This window comes from Rutilus rutilus (assembly GCF_951802725.1).
Source record: "Rutilus rutilus genome assembly, chromosome: 6".
Classification (NCBI taxonomy): Eukaryota; Metazoa; Chordata; class Actinopteri; order Cypriniformes; family Leuciscidae; genus Rutilus; species Rutilus rutilus.
In genome coordinates, this window is record NC_140214.1 from 3972785 (window position 1) to 3987637 (window position 14853).

The 14853-nt window shown below is 39.1% G+C and overlaps 1 protein-coding gene across 2 annotated transcripts in view; it reads left to right on the forward strand.

Moving 5' to 3' along the window:
- Window positions 1-13758, forward strand: part of ankrd12 (ankyrin repeat domain 12) — a 61722-nt gene extending 47964 nt beyond the window's left edge. For both annotated transcript variants that reach the window (XM_084411239.1, XM_084411240.1), the window contains 9 exons: window positions 1371-1517; window positions 2428-2631; window positions 3502-3644; window positions 3853-4000; window positions 4697-9270; window positions 9376-9474; window positions 9912-10055; window positions 10459-10554; window positions 12487-13758. In XM_084411239.1, the coding sequence (XP_084267365.1) occupies window positions 1371-1517; window positions 2428-2631; window positions 3502-3644; window positions 3853-4000; window positions 4697-9270; window positions 9376-9474; window positions 9912-10055; window positions 10459-10554; window positions 12487-12672 (5741 nt within the window). In that variant the 3' untranslated portion in view covers window positions 12673-13758. The remainder of the gene's footprint in view (window positions 1-1370; window positions 1518-2427; window positions 2632-3501; window positions 3645-3852; window positions 4001-4696; window positions 9271-9375; window positions 9475-9911; window positions 10056-10458; window positions 10555-12486) is intronic.
- Window positions 13759-14853: the final 1095 nt, after the last annotated feature.

The window sequence follows — 14853 nt, forward strand, 5'->3', positions numbered from 1 at the left end:
GTTTTTGAATTTCGTACGAAAATGGATGTAATTTTAAATCTGAGACTTTGTTTCATATCAAATAACAAAGCACAAAGATTATTGCGATTTATTGGATGGGATGCGCTCATTAATCAGATGAAAACAGGATGACTAATCGATTCTTGGGATTTAAAGGAGCCGTATGTAAAATTGTGGCCAAAACTGGTACTGCAATCACTTTCAAATTACTGTAGAGCGGTGTATCCCCTCCCCCTCCCCCCTGACTCGAGGTTGCCAGATAAGCTGCAGGATCCAGCATGAACGTTTGTAGCTCCAGCTGTGGTAACGAGAGCTGAGCTGGCAACCCGGATGCCGAAACACTACTGACTTCGTGATTGGTAGATAGGTGGAGGGTGGCGCTTCAGGCCAAAACACAACATGACAACATCAACATCAGTTGAGGGCTGCAACTATCACTTTTAAATGACAATATCCTGGCTGGACTACTGTTGTCAGTGATATAAGTATTTGAAATTAACATGATTTCTTAATGTCTAGTGACATATCAGGGCCATTTTATGATTAATTGAAATACATTTCTTACATACAGCTCCTTTAAGAATCGATATCGGTTCGTAAAAATGAGAATCGGTTAAAATCGAGAAATCAATATTTTTTTTTTTTACCCAGCCCTAGTCAGCGGCAGCGCGAGCACAGATTTTGAATGTTCCGGTGTGATTTTGTCAAAGGTTTAATAGACGCGTTGTCATTTAGGAATGATACCGCGTGGGTGTTTGAAGCGATATCGCGATCTTTTAACGATTAATCGTGCAGCTCTACACCACAGCAAACACTTGCTGTGTTGCTCCAACGGTCTGAAGTGCATCACGGTTCGGCACCGCCTTTATTTGTTTCTCTCCTCCTGACCCTCCGTCCGACGCTGGCTGAAACGAATCAAGTTTCCGTAACCATTTCCGCATGACCTTCTCTGTATGCTAGCCTTTTTGCATCACTCTCAGAGAGACAGTCGACTTTTGGTTGCATCATTTGATGTGCAGAGTCGTCTCGCGCATTCGCTTTTCATATTTGTGTCATTTATAAAAAGCAATTCGGTTCAGGGAAGCACACACACACACACACACACACACACTGACTCTCTTTCTCGGTTTAACAGCTGCATCTGTTTTAATGGCATGCCTTTCAATAGCGCACAGAGACTCATGGGAACAGTGTTAGATGGGTAATGCATGTGTCTGTCAGGCTGGAAAGTTTCCATTGCAATTCCTCCAGCTGTTTGTTTAAAGGGCATAAATTGCATCAGACGTTGACATTTTCAGGAACTGAGATGCATGAATGCAAGAGGAAAGCTGTGCTCATGCTCTGTTCATCCGTTTTCTTGTTTGCTGCAGACAAAGATGTTCCAGATAAGAAGAAAGTTAAGAAGGAGCCAGGAACTAAGAAGTCGACCCCTGTGAACATTTTGTTCGGCTACCCTTTATCAGAACGAAAGCAAATGGCACTAGTCATGCAGATGACGGCGAGAGACAACAGTCCAGGTAGGAAATTATGAACTCGAGTATTTATTATTTTTTCTTCACCTTTTGCACAGTTTTTTTATAGCTAAACATCAGAGGTAAAAGTTGTCACAGTGTCCTTGTTACATATGTTACATGTACTTACCGTAGTAATAACAGTAAATTATGCATAATTACATGCAATTAACCCTAAACCAAATCCTAATCCTACCCTAACCCCTATAGTTAAGTACATGTTGTTAATTATTATTACTCAGTACTTAAATATATAATTACACCTTAAAATAAAGTGTAACCATATTTTCTTTAGTAGACCATCCTTCTCTCCTGAATTTTATTTGTTCATGTCAAAATGAACAAAAGTGTATAAATGTTTTCAGTATTTATATCTCACTAGTGTTCATCTAGTTTTGTTTATATACTTTTACAGTATGTATTAATATTTTGAATTAGCTTTTAGACTGTGATATGTGTGTTTATTTATTGTTTACTGTATGCATTATTGTTTTGTCATGGTTGTTTCTATGTGATGCATTTTGAGAAACTCTATATAACGTTTTTTTTTATTATTATTATTATAGTTTTATTATATGCTTTTGCCATTTTGATATGTTTCTAATATTTCTATTTAGATTTATGTTTTTCAGTTTTAGTGATTTAAGTACTTCAACTTATTTATTTTAGTTGCTAGTTTTCCATCAAATATTTATTTTTAACTGTATTTCAATTATTGGAAATGTTTTTCTTAATAATTTTAGTTTAAGTTATTCACTCTCACCTGCAGCCGCCAGTTTATTTATGATCAGTGAGTTATGATGTAGTCATTTGTTATCAGGGCGCTCACTTTCTTTTGTAGTCTAGACAGGTCAGATTGACAGTTCAGATAAACCGAATGACCTTAGCGTTCTGGTTAATCGGTTTGTAATCTCAGATACCACACCGAGCCACCCCTCTCAATCTCCGGCGGTGCAGAAGAAGATCGCTAGCAGCTCGTCCACACGGCAGAAGGACAAAGTGAACAAACGAAACGAGAGAGGGGAGACTCCCCTGCATATGGCTGCCATCAGAGGGGACGTCAAGCAGGTGAAGGAACTCATCGGCCTTGGAGCAGATGTAAACGTCAAAGATTTTGCAGGTGAGACTGAGTGTTTTATGCACATTTACAGGATTACATCGCCTGATAACAAGCTGTCTGTTGTTTATTTTCATGTTTTATGGAATTAAATAATCGTCTTATCATGTAATTTGATTACTTTGTAACAATTCAGAAGTTTTAAAATAATATAGTCATGGTTTCTACTTGTAAAACCATAAATTAATTTTTGTAAATGCTAAATCTACATGAAATGCATATAAATATCTCCTAATAATGCTTATATTTATGATCAAAGTTCTATACTTTCAAAACATATAATGCAACCACTATTAACTTTTTTTTATTTTTGTGCCTGAAAACCAACCACTGAAAAATTACGTTATTATTTCATTCGTCTTTTGTTCTAGTGTATTTATTTCTGCTATTGCTTGTAATTTGGTTATCTGTTGAAAATATTCTTAGCATTGAGCCCTGTATGTCTTCATGTGCCCCAGACTGTGGTGTACTAGGAACAGCCAAAAAAGAAAAATATAATAAATGGAGCAATTCCAAGAGGGTCATCACACCATCAGTGCACAATCTTTTTTTTTATGTTTATTTTTCTAAATTATTATTAATATTTTTTTTATTAGGAATACCTAATTTTGGTTGTTTTCTGATAAGGATTTGCACATTTTAGCATGGGATAGACTTACACCCCTTTTAGCCACAGGCTATTTTTCATCTGTAGTCCTGGGACTTAATTAAAAGCAAAGTTTTAATCATGTTGATAATTTAGAGGCCGTAGAAATGTGCCTATCAAATATGATACTGTTGGCTTTATAGGATTAAGCAGTTATCCAATTTTCCTTCAAGTTGTAGATTCTCATGAGCTCAAACAAGTTTTTTTTTCTTGTTTTTCTTCTTCAGGTTGGACGCCTCTCCATGAAGCTTGTAACCTTGGTTACTATGATGTGGCGAAGGTTCTGATTGGTGCAGGAGCGGAAGTGAACACGCAAGGATTGGATGATGACACTCCGCTTCATGACGCCTCCAGCAGCGGACACAAAGATGTGAGTTTTTACTTTAAATTATGCCATTTACAGCTAGTGATCAACCTAGTGATTTTAAAAGCGTTTAAACATTTTTAAACTTTTGTTAAACATTGATGACGATACACTCAAAATGGACTAATATCTGTTGCAAGCATTTGTGAATCTTCCCGATAATCTGATTCACCTGTGTATATTGTCTCTGTCATGTTTTGCCAAACTTTCATAGATTGTGAAGCTGCTCTTACGTCACGGAGGCAATGCCTTCCAGGCCAACAAGAGAGGGGAGAGACCCGTTGATGTTGCTGACTCTCAGGAGCTTGAGCAATTACTCAAGGGAGAGATCCCGCTCTCAGAAGCAGAAGAGAGCTCTTCAGGTACAGAGACGTTGACAGCCAGTGCTGTTGCTATTGGTATTTCTTTTGAACTTTTTTCTTTTTTCCGGGTTTAATTCAAGGACTGTCAACATTTGCGGCATGCAATCAGACATATCTTACGTACAGTCCAAGTCAAGTCATATCCATTTTCTAAATAGTTTTGTATGTTCTCTGGGTTAGTTTTTTTTAACCCATTTGGAGGAGCATTTATTTCTGATATTTAGTGTATTTTACATCTCTGCATTTGTTTAATTAATGATCAAAGAAATGTCTAGTTAAAACAGTAGAGCACGGCACTACCATCGGTCATAGGATCGATTGTTTTTATCTTTCTGTAAATGCCCATACAGTAGAAAACGGACTGACAAAGTCAATATTTTTATCTAAACAACAGTGTTGCAAAATTCTGAGAATTTTTTTTCTATTTGTAGACCTAAATAATTATGTGCAAGTCGAGTTTCAAGTATATATATATTTTTTTTCATTCTATTGGTTACCTCAGACATTATTTATTAAGTACTTAAATTAATTGGTTAAATAAATGTTGGGTTGAGCCTTTTTAAAATTGTTACTAGTTCTGGTTATGCATTACTGGCATTAATATTTATTTAAACACAGATATTCCTTTTATTTCTTATACGTTTGATTTAATAGCATTATATTAATTCCCTTTTTCTATTATTTTGTTTGTCACAGAATCAGAGGACCCACCGTCGGTGAATCCATCCAGTGTAGACGAGAACATGGAGTACTCGGATGCTGAAAAGGACTCTGACAGTAAATCGACAACAGTGAAGGCTTCATCGTCCATGTCAGGGCTGGATGAATACGAGTTCAAGGATGAGGAAGAGGAGGAGGACCTCAGTAAGGCACTTAACGACCGACACATCTTAAGGCGAGAGCTACGGCAAAAGGAGAAGGAGGAGAAGGAAAGGAACCACTATACTTCCAAACAAGGCAGCAAAAGCGACCAGTCACCGCTGGTGTGCAAGTCTAAAAAAACAAAGGCGTCCCGCGTCTACTGCAGTTCAGACAGTTCGAGCGATGAAGCCGAGGTGCCGACAGAAAGAAGGAGCTCGCCTACCAGGTCGGTCAGTGTGGATGGTCACAAAACGGACAGTAGATCGAAGAAAGAAAGCTTGACTCTCACGCCAGTGGAACAGAAAGAAAAAGGTAAACAAAAGAAAAAGAACAAGAGCCAAAGCAAAAACAAGGAGAACCAAGAAGTCCGAGAAGAAGGGAAAGAGAACAGCAAGTCTATTCTGTTTACTTCGGCGACTGTGTCCGACAATTCTGACAAGGGCGTCAGGGAAGAAGATTCATTCAAAATGTCATTCAGTGCAAAGGATGACACATCGGTCCACCTCTTTCACCTGTCTGTAGTCAAGTCCCCTAAACTGAACCACAGCCAAACTGACAAGCAGACAACCCCACTGAAACAGGAGAACGCTAAGACTTGTGTTTCTATCGGTGATGGGTCCTGTCCAGGGGACGGCGTCAAATACAACCACTACACAGAGTCTGACTTCTGCACAGAAGGTTCTAGCAGTAAGAGCTGCAAGCACAAAGAAAAGAGCAAGCATCACCACAAGGAGCCTAATTTAGATGGAGATGATGGCAGTTCCAGTCCTTTCAAAGACAGTAGTCTAAGCAACAGTATAGACAGTTCTGAGGCTGTCTTCAGGAAGACTGACAAAGATGGAAAAGTGGTAAAAAAGCACAAGCTGAAACACAAGGAGAAGGAAAAGTACAGGAAGGAGCATGAGGCCGAGAGGAATCGCCACCGGCAGAAAGAGCCACGCAAGGACGGACACAGGAACATGGAGTTTGATCGGGAGTTTTGGAAGGAGAACTTCTTCAAAAGTGATGAAAACGAAGATCTCACAGGCAAATGTGAGATGCTTGCTGGCGGATCTCCTCTGAAATCCTCAGACTCATCACCTGTTAAAGAGGAACGAGGGGCATCAAAAGACAAGCATTCAAGCAGTAGCAGCAGTAAAGACAGGAGGCCAAAAGAGGAGCGAGATAAGGACAAGACCATTAAAAAAGAGAAAAAAGAGGTGCCCCTTAAAGAGGAGCGTGTAAAGGATGGAAAAGGAGATGAAGTTGATGATCGGACTGAGGGTCTTGGCTCTGGCCGAATTCCTGACAGCTCACTGCACAGTTCAGGAGTGAAAGAAGAAGTAGATGATAAACCAATTACTGTCAATTCAGCAGACCAAGATCAGCTGGAGTCTCCAGAGAAGAACTCTCGCGAGAAAACCGATAAGCGGCCACCAACAAAAGACCGGGAGTCTGAAAAGTCTGACAAGAAACATGCAGATAAAGATAAGAAGGTAAAATCTGAACATTTGGCTGACAAGCCTGAACTTCACAACTCTACAGATCGATGGAAAGAAAAGGAGAAATTAACAAATATATCACATTCACCCAATGACAAGAGCCATAAAGAGAGTGAAAAGCTCAAAGTAACGACTTTGATGAAAAAGCATGAAGAGAACAAGAAGAATAAGGACAAGGACAAGCTTGACAAAAGAGCTGAGAAAGAGCACTCTACTGGTGACCACAGAGACAAAGATAAAACGAGTTCAGAAAAGAAAGGAAAAGCCCCAGAGAAAACCACTGACCATGGAAAATCTGACCGCAGTAAAGAAAAAGAACGGGAAAAAGATTCTGACAAGAGGAAAAAGGAGAAATCAAAAGAAACCACTCCCTCTTCCTCATCCTACTCCAATCTAAAGTTGTTATTGGAAGAGAAGAAAGGCTACGTGTGTGAGAACAATAAGGTCGCTTCATCTAAATCAAAAGAAGAGGTAACCAAGCCTCCAGAGAAAGACCGAGATAGAAGAGAGAGGGACCGGGAGTCTGAAAGGCATCGGGAACGCGAGCGAGACAGACACAAGGAAAAGGAAAAAGATAAATCCCAGCTGAACAGGGATGGCAAAATTAGCAAGACGAAACCAAGTGAAGTGGACTCAAAATCTAAGGTTGCACCTACTCTAAAGGATACTCGTCCCAAAGAAAAGAGGTTGGTGAACGATGACCTCATGAAGACCAGCTTTGAACGCATGCTCAGTCTCAAGGACCAGGAAATTGAACAGTGGCATAGGAAGCACTTGGAGAAAATCAAGCAGAAGGAACGGGAGCGGCTAAAGCAGCGTCCAGGAACTGATCCTGGGAAACAGAAAAGCAAGGAAAAAACAAAAACGTCCTCTTTGTCCAGTGAGCCTTGTGTAACCAAGGAGCTAATTCGATCAAAGAGCTCAGACGCACCAGATGTGCATCGCGAGAAGATCTTGAAAGATGCCACCATTGGAAGAACGCTCTCGGTAGATGCAAAAACCTTGGGAAAGAATGGTCCAGTAACGGAAAACAATCTTAATCGATCTCCAAGACCAGAGAGTGAAAAGTCTGGCCTTATGTCAAGATCAGTGTCCATGGTTTCCGTGGCAAGTTCAGAAGATTCCTGTCACGCGACCATATTGACACCTAAACCAACTGAATATGATTCTGACGTGAACATGGAAGCTTCAGATTCCCAGCCACCTTTCCTGCAGTCTTCCCTCATTTTACAGTCCTCCAGATCACCCACTGTTCACGATAAAGATACCAGCAGTCTTCCTGAAACTGCTCTCTGCAATCGCACACCATTATCAAGCAGGCATGCGTCCCCATGCTTAAGGGCTATTTTGGATGAAGAAGCCAAGGTGTCACCAGCTGAAACAAGATCGACAGAAGAGTCTCAGATCATCAGTATTGTCTCACACCCAAGCAGCGAACAAGCTGTGGTTCATTCAACTGAGATTAGCGTGTCCCCTGTTCAGGAAACTCCGAGCAGTCAAAGTCTTACTAGTGCGCTTCCAGAAAGGGAAAGTCTGAGTAGTAATGAAACTGAAGGCGTCACACCTGTTTGTCAAGTTCAACCTTCACCAAACTTGCGAGAGTCTAGTGCAAAAGACCTAGGTAGCCTCAAACAGGCTAACAGTGTGTTTCAGACACATTTGCAAGAGAAGAGCAGGTCTTGCAACACTAGTAGTCAAATAGAGCATGCAAGTCTGGGTCAGCTTGACGTCCCTGGTGCCGTAATGACAGAGGGATCAAACAAGGAGTCTTCACAAGCTGTTGCATCATTTCAGTCTTCTCACACACAAAATCCTTCTGATGCCAGTTCGCCTTTGCATTCAAGTAGCCAGCAATGGGAAACTTCCCCTGTTTCCAGTAGCGAACAGACATTGACAGCAGACTCTAGTTTGAGGCCAGAGCAAAGAGAGAAACCCGTAGTTGTTTCTGAGAACAAAGTGGAAAAGTGTGGGGAAAACCTCACCAAATCAGGTTGGACAAGCTCTCCAAGTCCCTCTATTGGTTCGTGTAGATCCAGCTCTGAAGAAACTACTAAACCACTGCTGAGAACAACCAGTGTCCAAGATGATACCGAAAACGGTGATGCAATTGTGCAAGACGAAAGTATCTCAAAGTTCTCCAGTGAGCCATTGGATACAGTTGACGCTCAGCCAGAGAAACACGAGCCAGGCCTTCATGCAGCTTCGGTGACAAATGTGTCTCGCTGTGCCAGTCCAGAAAGGGTCCCCGAGGAGCCCATGGAGCTGTCTGAAGATGTTTCGGACAAGAACCTAATCACAGAAATGGATGTGGCGAAAGTCCTGTCTTCAGACGAAGGTGCGACGACACAAGCTCCATCTGAAAGCAAGGCTGATGCAGAGACATCAGAACAACTTGCTGTCGAGGAGAAGCCTGTGAAATCTGACCTTCAGACTAATGAAGAACAGGGTCAAAGCAGTGCGACGGTCAATCCCGATAATCAGGCGGATCTGCACAGTGGCGCGACCTCGGGAAGTTCCTCCCCGATATCCATCGCGGAGAGAGATTGTGATTCATCTGGGGCCAGGGCCAAAGTCCGACTTCTTGAAGAAGAAGCTGATATGCAGGCGACCCATCCAAGGAAACGAAAGATGCATAGGGTTTCACCTCCGGCCCAAATGAACCTTACGGCTCAGCAGGTCAAAGAAAAGGCGCAACAGTCATTAGCTGCAATCGTAGATGCATTGAAGCTCGAAGAGATCCAGCCGTACCAGACGGAGAGAGCAAACCCATATTATGAGTACTTGCACATTCGCAAGAAGATTGAGGAGAAGAGGAAAGTACTTTGCAGTGTCATTCCTCAAGCACCTCAGTACTACGATGAATATGTGACATTTAACGGGTCCTATTTGCTGGATGGAAACCCTCTCAGCAAGCTCTGCATCCCAACGGTAAGCTGGTCACCACTTCCGTTCTGTGAAAGTCATAATTGTAAGAAATTTTTACTCGAGTCTAAGAACAATAAAATGAAACTAATTTCTAGTTTTCACTTTTAGATAACGCCACCTCCCTCTCTACTTGAACCACTGAAGGAGATGTTCAAACAGCAAGAGGTGGTACGGATGAAGCTAAGACTGCAGCACAGCATCGAAAGGGTAAATGGAAGCGTAAAATATACTGTACTTACTGAACATCAATCTCTAGATCAGTTTCCTGAGCTAAAAGAATCTCGGTAACCAGACAGTTGATGGACCCCATTGACTTCCATAGTAGGAAAAAAAAAATACAATGGAAGTCAATGGGGTCCATCAACTGTTTGATTGAAAATAATAAGTAGGGCTTTCAAGCGATTCAAATTTTTTATCGGATTAATCGGAATTTAAACGAACATCAAATTCGGATGAGAAATGACTCCCAAAAGATAATTTAAAGTCATTATTGAGTTGAATGAGAAAAGCATCAAATAGACATTACAAGTGTAGTCATGTAAGAAACACAGATAACACATTATTTTGTTTTAGATAATTTTTGTAGCTTTAGGTTGCTGCTTTTTGGTTGCTGTAAAGATGACTTGAGGTTTTTGCTCTTCTAGGAAAAGCTGATTGTATCCAATGAGCAGGAGGTTTTGAGAGTTCATTATCGGGCTGCAAGAACACTAGCCAATCAGACGCTTCCATTCAGTGCCTGTACAGTCCTATTGGATGCCGAAGTATATAACATGCCCCAGGACGTCCAGGTGAGTGGCCACATTATTAGGACATTATTTCAAAGTACTTTTAAACACTGTTACTGTTACTTGATGTATGTAAGAGTACAATAAAATGACATTTTACATGAATAAAAAAATCCAAACACAGGAATTGTTGATAATCGAGACAAAATTCCTAGAGCTGTAAAATGTTTAGACAACTTTACCGCTCTTAACACATTTTCATGGATTCATTGAATTTTTTTTTTAACAAAAACTTGCATTGCAAAGTGCATTTTCTGTAATCAACATCAGATCACAAATCCTGTCAATAAAGCTCAACTTGTTTTAAAACAAAAAAAGTTATTTTAAATCCTCCGAAAATTGGTCTTTCCACATACAGTGCGCTTCATCTTTACTAATCTCTTTTTTCTTTTCTTTTTTTTTTCAGGGTGATGATGGGAAGACCTCTGTTAGAGATCGGTTCAATGCAAGGCAGTTTATGTCTTGGCTTCAGGATGTAGACGACAAGTTTGACAAACTGAAGGTACAAAAACAGACATAAATGTAAAATTAAATGAAACAAACGATTCAAAATAATACAAAACAACCAGCTTTAAAATATATTTGGACACTTTAGCTATATACTCAAAAATGCATAATTGTTATAGCATCATTTAAATCAAGTTGATTTCACTCCAAAAGGAAGTTATTCTCTATATCAGTGCGACAATGTACATTTCTTAATATTAAGATTAAAATGTGTTTTAATATCACTTTTAGTAAAGATAGTATGATCACTGTATAATGTCTTTAAATGCAAGATATTTATAGTATACTTGCAATAGTTTACAATCAAATATACTTAAGTATATCTTTAGTTGAACCCCAGTACTATTTCTGGATAACTAAAGTGCATTAAGTACAAAATTAGTTGTTCCAATTTAGCAGACTTTAAGTATTTCAATCTAGTATATTAAAAGTACAGTTGCATTGGGTATTTATATTAAGTACATAAATATATATATGTATTTGTAGTACACTTTGCATAAAATAAATTTATTTCTAATACATTTTGGTATATTTATTTTTTGATCGGGCAGCAAAGTTGCGATGATACGTTTATGTGACTAGCTAGTTGGTTTCTTCAACGTTGTATCGTACTATATTAGTTAAGCAGCGAGTTACGTCGTAGTACAGGAAGAGAGGTGCTGCAACAATGGAGAATATGGGAAAAAAATGTTTTTGGAATATTGAAGCATGAAAACCTATTCTAGTAGAACCCAAAAAATAAAAATCAAGACATTGTAAAAGAGCATAACACTGCCTCTTTAAATAAAAACAGTGAAGTTCTGAAAAACAGATGAAGTTTTGTCGTCTAATGCAATGACATTCAAACATTAGGGGCTTTCACACCTGAGGAATCTTTTCATATTTCCTAGAACTATTGACGGAAGTTCCCGGTCTTTGGCGTGTTCGCACCGCAGGAACTAGGAATGATTTTAGTTCTAGGAATGATTTTAGTTCTAGGAACTCCTTTTGGAGGAACTTATTTAGCTCCTACTTCAGAGTCGGGTCTAAACCAGCACTTTAAGAACTATCTGTGACGGTAGTGTTCGCTGATTGGCCGAACGCACACGAAACACCAGCACAGGGGAACCATTAGTTCTCAGGGAACCACCCTGGTGGCTAGTTCCTAGAACTAGGTTCCCGGTGCGAAAGCCCCTGTTAAGTGTGTCTTAAAGGGGTGGTATAATGCCCCTTTCACAAGATGTAAAATAAGTCTCTGATGTCCCCAGAGTGTGTGTGTGAAGTTTTAGCTCAAAATACCCCACAGATATTTTTCTAAAGCATGTTAAAGTTTTTGAGGGTGAGCAAAAACACACTGGTTTTGTGTCTGTCCCTTTAAATGCAAATGAGCTGCTGCTCTTGGCACAGGGGGCGGAGCTTCAAGAGCTCGTGTCCTTTTCCCTCACACACACACGCACTGAAAATTTCACAAACTTTTAGCCTTTTAATGTTCAAACCGGAGTCAGACAATGATGGAGAGACTCAAGAAGAAGTTACAACATGTAGACAACATTTCTGAATGGTTATTTGGTGAATTTATGTAGCTTGTGTAGTTATCTTCTAATCATTGATTAGCATATTCTGTCATGATAATCTATAAATCGTGTTCCGGGGGCGGGGTTTATGTAAATTCTAGGGTTGGTGATGTCACTAACCCTGGAGGAATGTGGTGTAGTCTCTACCAGCCGTTTGTTGTAGTCCTTAAAAAACAATTTCTGTAAAAGCAAATATCTCCCTTAGTTTTGAACTTTGAGCGTCGTAACTTTGCAGATGTTGTTTATGCTCAAACAGCAACATTACACACTAACTAAAGTTAGAAAAGTGAAATCATAATCAACCACCCCTTTAAGCTAACCAATTTGGAGTCGCTGTATCTGTACAACTGACGCAAATCTGTGTTTTTCCTCAGACTTGTCTCTTGATGCGTCAGCAACACGAAGCAGCGGCGTTAAACGCGGTTCAGCGGCTGGAGTGGCAGCTAAAACTGCAGGAACTGGATCCCGCCACTTACAAGTCTACCAGCATTTTCGAGATTCCCGAATTCTACATCCCTCTCGTAGAGGTCAATGACGACTTCGACCTGACACCGATATGACCTGGTGATGAGATAACGTTTCGTAGCTGTCGGACCATGACAAGTGGATGATGTCAAGATGTGCGTACGGTGATAAACACGAAGCACTTGATTTTGGAGGTGTGTGTGTATATGTGTGTGTGTGTGTGTGTGTGTGTGTGTGTGCGCGTGTATGTCGTGTGTTTGTGTGTCACAGACTCTCCAGATCTATAACAAAAGAAGTAAAAAAAAGAAAAGCGTAACACAAACGAGCGCCGCACTTCCAGGCATCACCGGTTCAGTCTGTGTTTGCTGTTCTAGTTCTGGTTCGACCACACGCACCCAGTGCAAACGCACTTCACCGTACGAGCGTCAGATTGGCAGGCCTAGACTAAAACGCACTTAACCCTGAGGTCCACTATCCAGAACGGTGGACCACGGGTCAACAAAGAGGAGTGTCGGAAAACCAGCCTCCGGAGGGTGAAGACCACCATCGGGAAAGCGAGAGAGAGATCTTCATCCTCTTGTTAAAGAAAGAGATCTCAAGTCCAACATGTTTCTACAGTTGAGTGTTCATAGATTATGTATAGATTGTGCTCCTCATTTTTTAACTTATTTTATACATACTGATTGTGCATTTGTAAATAGCCATGTAATTATTGTTTTTAACTTGTAAAAAAAAATGAAAGAAAACTGAGAGGACGGAAAAAGTTTAAGTAATAAATATTTTGATTGTAAACTTTGTTTTGTCTAATGTTTAATGGACCAAAGTTGTTTTTACATTGAAGTTCTTTGTTGTTGTTGCTGTTGATGTTTGCTTAACTCTTTAAGCATGTGTTTTGAAATGCTTTTTCTGTTTAGTTTTTTTTTTTTTTTTTTTTATCTTTTTTTTTTCTTCCTCTTTTATTATCCCTTTGACATCCATCAAAGCTGATGTTTTTTGACTTGTGATTTCTATAATGTGCATGCTTTCGCAGGTTCGTCCCCTTTCTGAAAAGTTGTACCGTGGTGAGGTTTACTGAAGTGGTCCTGGTTCTTTTTACGCCATTCTCGTGTCTGTTAGTAACATCCACTTCTTGCGTGTCGTCTTCTTGTGTCTTGCGCACATTTAAAAAAAAAAAAAACAAAGGAAAAAGAAAAAGTTTGTTGTGGTTTCTCAATAGGAAAAAAAAATACCCTTACTTTTACAGTTTTAATGTGAGATCACAACGAAACCTATTTTTTACAACGTAATGCCTTTTGAACGATGGTTCTAAAAATATGTCTATTTTAATATTTACTTGTTACATGAGGATGTACATATTTGTAATATATAATTGAATAAATTTTATTGGTTGTGAAATCAAAAACTGTTTTGCTCTTCTTCTTTTTTTTTTTTTTTTGTTGTTTAATGTACAAGTCATGGAATTTACCAGTGAATATTAATGTCTCTATACTCTGCAGAAAAATTACTGATTGAAACGCACTCCGATATTCAGTTTGAAGAAGAGAGTGTCCAGCAGATGGCAGAGTGGACAAATTAAAGGATATTAATCAACATCAGAGACTATCTTTTAAAGTTCAGTCTTGTACGTTTTATCTGTATGAACTCTATGAATATTGCATTGTTTTGGAACTTTTAAAAAACAAATAATAAATTATAAATAATGAAAGGAAAACTAATAATAATTTAATAAAAGAGGAATAATAAGAAAATAACTAATACAAATTATATTTTATATGACAATTTTCTTTAAATATATTTTTTTATATATTTAATAATATCGTTATTGTTGTTTTTGGATAATCAGCAGTCCAGATATTTAATGCATGTCCTTTTGTTTAGGCCTCCTGAAACTTTTTAACATTTTGGCAGATCCTTTTAATTCAAAATCACATAAATGAGGAAAAGACCAACAATTTATTATAAGGAGACAACAATATTAGCACTACTGATCAACCTTGACTCTTGCCTGTGCCTTTAAAGGGCTAGTTCACCCCAAAATTTAAAATTCTGTCGTCATTTACTCACCTTCAAATTGTTTCAAACCTGTATTAGTTTCTTTCCTCTGATGAACACAAAAGATGATATTTTGAAGAATGTTGGTAACCAGACAGTTGACTTGCGGAGTAATTAATATTATTTCATTTTTTGCTACCATGGAAGTTGTCAATCAGTGGGTGCCGTCAACTCTTTAGTCAACAACATTCTTTAAAATATCTTCTTTTGTGTTCAACAGAACT